This window comes from Euprymna scolopes, chromosome 7, assembly GCF_053919585.1.
Source record: "Euprymna scolopes isolate OS-2025 chromosome 7, ASM5391958v1, whole genome shotgun sequence".
Classification (NCBI taxonomy): Eukaryota; Metazoa; Mollusca; class Cephalopoda; order Sepiida; family Sepiolidae; genus Euprymna; species Euprymna scolopes.
This window is the reverse complement of record NC_136488.1, coordinates 157,676,875-157,688,150: the sequence shown is the minus strand read 5'-3', so window position 1 is coordinate 157,688,150 and position 11,276 is coordinate 157,676,875. Positions and strand designations below refer to the sequence as shown.

The following is an 11,276-nucleotide window of genomic DNA, read 5'->3' as shown; positions in this document are numbered from 1 at the left end:
TTTTCTTCTTTTCCTTTCTCAGCAAGTTTTCGTTAATATTCCAGAGTGAACATGATGAACACGAAAAAACATTTTAAAAAATGCAAATAAAAAAACATACAAAAAAATGCCAAAAAAAAAACATACAAAAAAAATGCAAAAAAAAAAACAAAATGCAAAAAAAAAAAATGCAAAAAAAAAAGACAAAAAAAAAAACAAAATCAAAAAACAAACACAAGAATATTGTGTATCCCCTTTTAATTAATCAGATAGTAATGATAGAAAAAACAAGAATGAATTGTGAGATGATAAAAAAATGTGAAGTTCATTGTTTATTAAGATTCCGCTCCCTTGATTCCCTCCCCCACCCTCATGTAGCCCCTCCCCCACTCCGCAATTTAGTTGTTGTAGTTGTTGTTGTTATTATTGTTGTCACAAACTGCTGTTGTTGTTGTTGTTGCATGGGTTCTCAGGTATCTCTTATATCAAGATGATGAAAGCAAACCAGAGAAAAATGTGCAGCAACAATTCGTCCCGGAGTCTAGTCTTCTTCTGGTTGTTCTGTTTTATGCGGCAAAGCTTTCGAGAAAGAAGAGAAAAAAAAAATTAAAATAAAAATACAAAAGAATCTCACATGAAATACGAGAAAAATTTATGCATCAGAATCTGATTCACAAAAATCAGTTTTTTTTTTTATAAAAGAAAAATTTGTCATATATCTGAAGTAACAAATGTAAATTACTGTGACTTTCAGCATTGCTTATATTGTCTACCCTCCCCTCTTGAACAAAATGATATGTGTCTGAAGTCAGGCTAGTTTCAGGAGTGTATTCTATGCTTCTTTTGTCTCGATTATTCTGTGGCATCCATTTGAACGACAAACTTTATGACTTTCATTCTTATGATCGGTGAACTAAAAACTGTCAGAGATTACAAACTCAAGAACACAAAAGAACTATTAACCAACGAAACACAGATGGAGAAAGTAGCAGGCAATGTCAACACAATATTGTGTGTGTGTGTGTGTGTCAGGAAGGGGGTTAATGTTCAGAGAATCACACTGGTAGAAGCACATTTTCTCACAAGAAAATCACACATGGAAAGAAACTTTCACAAGGGTGGTCGGGAGGTAGAGTTTTCTTTTCTCCCCTGGAGAGGAACTAGAACAGACCCCACTTCCCCGGTTTACCTTAAAATTGGGTCAGTGCCTGGATTGTGGTTGAGTTTCATGGTGTTCATGCAAAAGCACAGAACAGGCAAAAGAAAAAGTTATTAAAATTTATTAAAATGTAGGAAAATTTACTAAAATTTATTAAAATTTATTAAAATGTAGGAAATTTATTAAAATGTAGGAAAATTTACTAAAATTTATTAAAATTTAGGAAAATATTGAAAATCATGAAAATTATTTTTTTTTGTGGGCAACGAAAGCACAGTTACATTTCTGAATTTTTTAGATGAGAATTCATTATTCATATTATTTGGAATCTTCCGACTACTGTTCTCACCTTGAATGTCATTTTCACAACATTTCAGTCGTTGTAACCTCCAACCTTCTCCAGAATGTTTCTGTCGAACTCGGGAATTTGGACAGAATTTTGAACGAAGCCCTTTATTATTTAAGACATGGGCAACTACAGAATTCATTAACTCAATCATAAACTTTTCCATTGATGCTGTTTTTTTTAATTACTAATGAGTTACTATTTATCAAGGCCAGATGCCACTCAAGGATAAGGGTTCATGAGATGAACAAGATGGAATGACGAAGAATATTATGAGAGAATTGAAATGGGATGGACAAAATTTGATTATTTATGAAGATGGTTTATGACAATTGACATTGGATCTAAAGATGACCATGTTATAATAAAAAAAGAAACAGTTGCATGGTAATGTGTTCCAGAGATGAGGAATTCTTGAAAAGAAACAAACAGAAGAAGAAAGGAATGCTCTCTGCAATTGTGGGAGAGGACGAGTTCTTGCTGTGAATGTCTTAATAGGATGAACCAGAGATTTGAGTTCAGTTGAACAGACATACGGTTTGGAAAAATTTAAAGTTTGATTAATCACTGCTTAAATTTGAATGCAACTATCATATAAAACCTAAAGAGATGAGGACTCCATATCCCAACCCCGACACATGAGAATTATCCAAGCAGAGGTAACTCCAGGAATTCCAATCACTAAAATATAGTTTCAATTAAAATTGCCATCACCATTTTCACAAACACCTTCAAATTATTATCATCAAGATAACACAGAACCTAGTAAGTAGTCAGTTATTAAAATATACTTATGGCAATTAAGCTACCAGAATTTTTAACGTTTCATTTCTCTAAGGACTAATCAAGCTAAAATACATGGAATTCATGTCATTAGATGTTTGTGCGTGTGTGGTATTTAGTTTAGCTAGCTAATTAATCTGGTTATTTGTTATTCCCACCTATAGGTTAATGTTTTCATTATCTAATGACCGGGCTTCTCTCAGACAAATGTTTGTCTGAGTTTTATTTCTTCGTCCTTTGTTCTGCTAACACAGAACCTATTTGAAATGCGTTACAATTCAAGAAATATATAACAATGCAATAAATATGTCAAATCTAATTAGATAATTCGATTTCATGGAATTACAGAAGAATTTTTAAAAATTAAAGAATAAAAGTAAGGTGTCAAATTCCAACTAACCCTTTTCCACTGTTCTCGATTCATCCCTGGCCCTCATTCTTTGAATGAATCCTTGGCTTTTGTTTTTACGAAACTGTTCAAAAGGATCTTTGATATCAAAACCTATCCCTTTGTACATGTTTTGTCTGTCGCGACATTCTCCTCCAACAATGGGGTCAACAATGCCTTGCTCTGACAAACCCAGTCCTTTTCCACTCCAACCTAAAATCAAATCAGAAAAGAAAAACAGCCATTTTGTTATAATAAAGATTAAGATTAAGCAAGGTCATGGCAAAAAACAAAGATACATTCAGTTTGAAAGTTTAAACAAAAATCTAATTTATAAAAAATGTAACAAAAATATTAAATTAAGATACTTAGTAATAATAGCATTAATCTTCATTGTTAATTTTTTTATGAAAACGCTGCTGTAAAATGATTTTAAAATATCTACTAACCATTGTCTGGAGAATTTACTAACCATTGTCTGGAGAATCTAGAATGTGTTCTTTGGATTAATAAAATTAATGTTTCGTATGGTTATTTACAGATATTCATTTTGAACGTTATGTTATGCTTATATTGTTATATACTAGTTGTTATTACCCATATTTATTATTGGTTCCTTATATTGTGTTCATTTCAACATTTCACTTTTTCAAGATCAAATGTAGCCTTGCATATTCAATATAGAATCACTCAATTATTTAGCTGAGATTTTTAGATTTAAAATGTTATCAAGATTTTGAAGTTAGAATTTGATTTGTCATCACCAGCCAGTGTCTGGTTTGTACAGATCAAATGATTCAGGACTGTCTGTTATGTTTTCCGTATTTGCAGAATAGTACCTATTCTAAGCTTGCAAACCTGTTAGGACTGCATTTTACATACAGCACTTGACGACATGATTCCATTTCCGTTTGATGAAAACCAGGTTTTCTTTTTTTGTTGCAGACCATCTACAAGTTGACCAGTTGTGTGCAAATCCAAAAAGTGATAAGAGCCTTCTATCATGTTTGAAAGTGACACAATTTTCAACGAGCGAGATCAGAGATGCACCGCTGTACAACTCATGCTCTCTAGATCCAAGTTATGACAACAGGACCATTGGTTTCAACTGAGGGCCACATCATGCCACCTCACATCTTTGAAGTTGGCTTGAAAGTCAACACCAAAGTGTACCTGGATCTGATGAAGAGTGTGGTGACCCCCTGGTGCAATCAGGTGGCTGTTGGCAGATCCTGGATGTGGTAGCAGGACTCGACACCATCTCACAAGTCCAAAGAAATCTGGGCTTGGCTTCAGAAGGAGTGCTACGACTTTGTACCCTTTTCTCACTGTGCCCCCTCCCCCCAATCAGCTTGATCGCCACCATCCACAGAGTATTCGCCAAGCTCCCGTTGGCGCTTGTGCAAAAGGCGTGCTCGCAGTTCTGGACCCATATCGAGGCCGTGATTGAGGCTAAAGATGGCTACATTAAATAGATGTCAGCTCTACTACATAATCAAGTTATCTGAATTGATTTTTTTTCAATAAAAGTTTTAAAATAAAGCACTAATATTGTTTTGTTTAGGATGACAATTCTATCGTTCTACCCTGTAGATAGCAAATATGGAGCAAGCCAGAATCAAAAAACACATCCATTAATACATGTTCTTTTGTTGATTAGTCAAGAAAAGATCCAGATTTATTTTATGTAAATCTCTATCATGATGTCATACTTATAAGGTGGTATACCTATTAATGAGAGAGAGCATATTATTTTCAATGCTGACTGTGCATTAATTCATGTGAATAAAAACCTAAACTTACCCATCTTCATGAGCAGCTGATGACCTTTATTATTTTCACCAAGACGTTGTTCGTAAGGTATGTTGTCATTATTAGCACTACAAAATAAATTTAGATCATTTTTATAATAAAAACAAAAACTCATAAACAACACGATACAATTAAACACAAGTCAAATTCATGATGTTCACAGTTTTTGTTGCAGTAAACATAACTTTAGAAAATGGATCAATTTTAACGTGTGTGAGATTAAAACTAAACATTCAGTTTTGTTTAGTTAATATGGAGAGCGCAGGGAGATGTTAAGTCGATTTTATAAAAAAATAAACCTTTTTTCCTCCAAGCACAATATTAATCACAAATAATTCCTAACACATGATTAATTGACAAGTAGTCAAGTCTATATTACCCTTAGTTTGTGTGAAACTTTGGGGTTCATACCTTGATGCCAACAGCAGGTTTTGTACGAGATTATAAAAATAAGTTATATCCATCTTCACACATTCATAATCTTTTCAAAACACATTGAATTTTGGTTGTAATAAGAGCAATTCTTATCAGAAACAATCATCCACGGATGATGCAAGAAAAGAAAAATTGCTAGCAATGGTTGTTGTTGCCTATGAATTTTGGTTTGAAATTCATATCAACATCTAACACCCTCAATCACTTGAACAAAAGCTTTGACATTTACTTTTATATATACCGTATATACTTGTGTATAAATCGATCTTTTTTTACTTTTTATTTCTGTTTTTCCTTTTGTTTTTGTTTTTTCTTCTTTTTTTCTCACTCCAAGAAAAGAAAAAGGAAAAACAGAAATAAAACGTGAAAAAAGGATCGGCTTATACACAAGTGTATGTGTGTGTGTGTGTGTGTGTGTGTGTGTGTGTGTGTGCATATTACAAGCTCTATTTCCTATTTGGTTTTATCGAGCTTTTACATATGGTTGAAATTACTTTATAAATATTATCTCTTCAATATTTATAATATACTTTAGTTTTGCCATCTTGGATCATCTTGGTAAACTTAACTGTAATTCTTTCATATATATATATATATATATATATATATATATATATATAAGAATTAATACTGACCTTGCAAGGCAATAAAAACTAAATGAATAAATAATTAAGAAAAAACATAATATAATAAATAAAATATTAAAGCATCAAAGTTTCTGCTCACGGAAATATTTTTGAGATCTAAACATTCAAATATAACAGCAACTTTTGAAGGTTTCTTTTCAAAGAATGGAAAGAACTTTTTTGTTCTCAAAAAATATTATGAACAATAATTTTGTTAACGCTGAGGTTTTTGAATTTTTATTTTTTAAAAAAAAAAGAAAAAATCGCAAGTTATCTTTTAGAGGGCAAAAAAAAAAATTTAACTTACAAATTTGGAGTATTTTGAGTATTGTTACGAGACCGTCTTCTGTTCTTGGCTGGTGAAGGAGATCGAGATTTACGACTACGGAGGTAGGGAAGAGGCGATTTAGACTTAGATCGAGAACTGGATCGAGAGCGAGATCTGGAAAATAAAATGTGATAAAATTTGTAAAACAAATGGTGTTAGGTTTGAGATGTATGAGAATTTCTAATTGGTGGAATTAGATCACATGGTAGCAGAAATGTTTAAAACAAATTAGACTTGAGTAATAATTGATCAACCAGCAGTGGTATATGGAGCTCTGTTCTCATTGGAAACATAGAAAAGAAATATTGATTTAATTCGACAATTAACAAATGGACTGAGTATTTGATGAGTGGATAAGAAAAATGACGCTGTCAATATCTGTCATGGCCATGTTCTTTAACTCACTTCAAGTCCCAATATGAGGAATGGATTCCAAGATGTTATATCTCTATCCAGTCATGGCTGACCGAACAAGAGCATGCTACCTCTGTGGAGTAAATAATGGGTTCTGTTCGAAATTCCATTCAAATTTCCAAGTTTGCAGGAACATTGTCGAGTTTGAAAGATACACCTAAAGAAGGTCAGAGGTTATATCGATTGAAATGTTGTGAAAATGACACTCGAGATGAGAACAGTAGTTCGAACAATCCAAATAATAGGAATCCCATATACATTCTTGGAAAGAAACTTTGTTCATGGAAATTCAATTTGATATATGGTACACAAAGTATGAAAGTTTTTAGAGTTGTGGATGACATTCATTTAGATTATATAATTTTCAAAATCCAAAGCAATAAACACTGAACATTACATAACTTTCAAATTCCAAAGCAATAAACCCTGAACATTACATAATTTTCAAATTCCAAAGCAATAAACCCTGAACATTTCATAATTTTCAAATTTCAAAGCAATAAATCCTGAACGATACATAAGTTTCAAATTTCAAAGCAATAAATCCTGAACGATACATAAGTTTCAAATTTCAAAGCAATAAACCCTGAACATTACATCATTTTTAAATTTCAAAGCAATAAATCCTGAACATTACATAATTTTCAAATTTCAAAGCAATAAATCCTGAACGATACATAAGTTTCAAATTTCAAAGCAATAAATCCTGAACATTACATCATTTTTAAATTTCAAAGCAATAAATCCTGAACATTACATCATTTTCAAATTTCAAAGCAATAAATCCTGAACGATACATAATTTTCAAATTTCAAAGCAATAAATCCTGAACGATACATAAGTTTCAAATTTCAAAGCAATAAATCCTGAACATTACATCATTTTTAAATTTCAAAGCAATAAATCCTGAACATTACATAATTTTCAAATTTCAAAGCAATAAATCCTGAACGATACATAAGTTTCAAATTTCAAAGCAATAAATCCTGAACGATACATAAGTTTCAAATTTCAAAGCAATAAATCCTGAACGATACATAAGTTTCAAATTTCAAAGCAATAAATCCTGAACATTACATCATTTTTAAATTTCAAAGCAATAAATCCTGAACATTACATAAGTTTCAAATTTCAAAGCAATAAATCCTGAACGATACATAAGTTTCAAATTTCAAAGCAATAAATCCTGAACATTACATAAGTTTCAAATTTCAAAGCAATAAATCCTGAACGATACATAAGTTTCAAATTTCAAAGCAATAAATCCTGAACATTACATCATTTTTAAATTTCAAAGCAATAAATCCTGAACATTACATAAGTTTCAAATTTCAAAGCAATAAATCCTGAACGATACATAAGTTTCAAATTTCAAAGCAATAAATCCTGAACATTACATCATTTTTAAATTTCAAAGCAATAAATCCTGAACATTACATAAGTTTCAAATTTCAAAGCAATAAATCCTGAACGATACATAAGTTTCAAATTTCAAAGCAATAAATCCTGAACATTACATAAGTTTCAAATTTCAAAGCAATAAATCCTGAACGATACATAAGTTTCAAATTTCAAAGCAATAAATCCTGAACATTACATCATTTTTAAATTTCAAAGCAATAAATCCTGAACATTACATAAGTTTCAAATTTCAAAGCAATAAATCCTGAACGATACATAAGTTTCAAATTTCAAAGCAATAAATCCTGAACGATACATAAGTTTCAAATTTCAAAGCAATAAACCCTGAACATTACATCATTTTTAAATTTCAAAGCAATAAATCCTGAACATTACATAATTTTCAAATTTCAAAGCAATAAATCCTGAACGATACATAAGTTTCAAATTTCAAAGCAATAAATCCTGAACGATACATAAGTTTCAAATTTCAAAGCAATAAATCCTGAACATTACATCATTTTTAAATTTCAAAGCAATAAATCCTGAACATTACATAATTTTCAAATTTCAAAGCAATAAATCCTGAACGATACATAAGTTTCAAATTTCAAAGCAATAAATCCTGAACGATACATAAGTTTCAAATTTCAAAGCAATAAATCCTGAACGATACATAAGTTTCAAATTTCAAAGCAATAAATCCTGAACATTACATCATTTTTAAATTTCAAAGCAATAAATCCTGAACATTACATAATTTTCAAATTTCAAAGCAATAAATCCTGAACGATACATAAGTTTCAAATTTCAAAGCAATAAATCCTGAACGATACATAAGTTTCAAATTTCAAAGCAATAAATCCTGAACATTACATCATTTTTAAATTTCAAAGCAATAAATCCTGAACATTACATAATTTTCAAATTTCAAAGCAATAAATCCTGAACGATACATAAGTTTCAAATTTCAAAGCAATAAATCCTGAACGATACATAAGTTTCAAATTTCAAAGCAATAAACCCTGAACATTACATCATTTTTAAATTTCAAAGCAATAAATCCTGAACATTACATAATTTTCAAATTTCAAAGCAATAAATCCTGAACGATACATAAGTTTCAAATTTCAAAGCAATAAATCCTGAACGATACATAAGTTTCAAATTTCAAAGCAATAAATCCTGAACATTACATTATTTTTAAATTTCAAAGCAATAAATCCTGAACATTACATAATTTTCAAATTTCAAAGCAATAAATCCTGAACGATACATAAGTTTCAAATTTCAAAGCAATAAATCCTGAACGAAACATAAGTTTCAAATTTCAAAGCAATAAACCCTGAACATTACATCATTTTTAAATTTCAAAGCAATAAATCCTGAACATTACATAATTTTCAAATTTCAAAGCAATAAATCCTGAACGATACATAAGTTTCAAATTTCAAAGCAATAAATCCTGAACGATACATAAGTTTCAAATTTCAAAGCAATAAATCCTGAACGATACATAATTTTCAAATTTCAAAGCAATAAACCCTGAACATTACATAATTTTCAAATTTCAAAGCAATAAATCCTGAACGATACATAAGTTTCAAATTTCAAAGCAATAAACCCTGAACATTACATCATTTTTAAATTTCAAAGCAATAAATCCTGAACATTACATAATTTTCAAATTTCAAAGCAATAAATCCTGAACGATACATAAGTTTCAAATTTCAAAGCAATAAATCCTGAACGATACATAAGTTTCAAATTTCAAAGCAATAAACCCTGAACATTACATCATTTTTAAATTTCAAAGCAATAAATCCTGAACATTACATAATTTTCAAATTTCAAAGCAATAAATCCTGAACGATACATAAGTTTCAAATTTCAAAGCAATAAATCCTGAACGATACATAAGTTTCAAATTTCAAAGCAATAAACCCTGAACATTACATCATTTTTAAATTTCAAAGCAATAAATCCTGAACATTACATAATTTTCCAATCTCAAAGCAATAAACCCTGAACGATACATAAGTTTCAAATTTCAAAGCAATAAATCCTGAACATTACATCATTTTTAAATTTCAAAGCAATAAATCCTGAACGATACATAATTTTCAAATTTCAAAGCAATAAATCCTGAACGATACATAAGTTTCAAATTTCAAAGCAATAAATCCTGAACGATACATAAGTTTCAAATTTCAAAGCAATAAATCCTGAACATTACATCATTTTTAAATTTCAAAGCAATAAATCCTGAACATTACATCATTTTTAAATTTCAAAGCAATAAATCCTGAACGATACATAATTTTCAAATTTCAAAGCAATAAATCCTGAACGATACATAAGTTTCAAATTTCAAAGCAATAAATCCTGAACGATACATAAGTTTCAAATTTCAAAGCAATAAACCCTGAACATTACATCATTTTTAAATTTCAAAGCAATAAATCCTGAACATTACATAATTTTCAAATTTCAAAGCAATAAACCCTGAACGATACATAAGTTTCAAATTTCAAAGCAATAAATCCTGAATATTACATAATTTTTAAATTTCAAAGTAATAAACCCTGACCATTTCATAATTTTCAAATTTCAAAGCAATAAACCCTGAACATTACGTAATTTTCAAATTTCAAAAACTAAACCCTGAACATTACATAATTCTCAAATTTCAAAGCAATAAACCCTGAACATTACATCATTTTCAAAATTCAAAGTAATAAATCCTGAACAATACATAATTTTCAAATTTCAAAGCAATAAACCCTGAACATTACATAATTTTCAAATTTCAAAGCAATAAACCCTGAACATTACATCGTTTTCAAATTTCAAAGCAATAAACCCTGAACATTTCATAATTTTTAAATTTCAAAGCAATAAACCCTGAACAGTACGTAATTTTCAAATTTCAAAGCAATAAACTCTGAACATTACGTAATATCTTTATTTCTTTGTTATGGATTTTAATGTTTTTATGTTTTACATTTATATCCAGGAATAAAATTTGAACTCACACTTCCTCCAATCACGGGTAAGAATACGAATAGAAGTTCATCTACAATAAATTTTTAAGATGAGTTGTTAATCTATTCTTAGAAGCTATTCATGATTGAACTATTAAAATTCATGTGTTAAAAAATGTCAAAGAAACCTTTACTAAATATTTTTATTTTCTAAGTAGTTAATGGTGTTTTAAGGTCATAAACAAAAATATCTTCATTTCAACAATCTTCCTAGCAAGAATAATTTTTTTCATTTTTTTTTGTAAAAGAAATTAAGATGAAATAAATTATTTTCTTGTAAAAAAATTATGGAAAAGATTGGTTAGTCAGAATCAAATATCAATTTGTCATATACAATTCTATCATTGTCCAACTTTGAGAAATAAACCAACTTAATCTATAATATAAATCTTACTTTTCTGTTTAAATGTATGTATGTATGTATGTATGTATGTATGTATGTATGCTTGCATGTTAGGTCATGTCATATGTTACTGGCACCATGTAACCCAGTACTACCTGCCTCATGGTTGGGTCACCAGCGACTAAACTGGTTCCCCCACCAGACTTGTTTGGTGAGGA

General features: G+C 29.8%; 1 protein-coding gene across 11 annotated transcripts in view; it reads right to left on the bottom strand.

The window, feature by feature from the left end:
• Nucleotides 1-220: 220 nt before the first annotated feature.
• LOC145280100 (calcium homeostasis endoplasmic reticulum protein-like) overlaps nucleotides 221-11,276 on the bottom strand; it is a 401,340-nt gene continuing 390,284 nt past the window's right edge. For all 11 annotated transcript variants that reach the window (XM_080131828.1, XM_080131829.1, XM_080131832.1 and 8 more), the window contains 4 exons: nucleotides 5,836-5,970; nucleotides 4,459-4,535; nucleotides 2,668-2,868; nucleotides 221-558 (listed from right to left, as the gene is read on the bottom strand). In XM_080131828.1, the coding sequence (XP_079987954.1) occupies nucleotides 521-558; nucleotides 2,668-2,868; nucleotides 4,459-4,535; nucleotides 5,836-5,970 (451 nt within the window). In that variant the 3' untranslated portion in view covers nucleotides 221-520. The remainder of the gene's footprint in view (nucleotides 559-2,667; nucleotides 2,869-4,458; nucleotides 4,536-5,835; nucleotides 5,971-11,276) is intronic.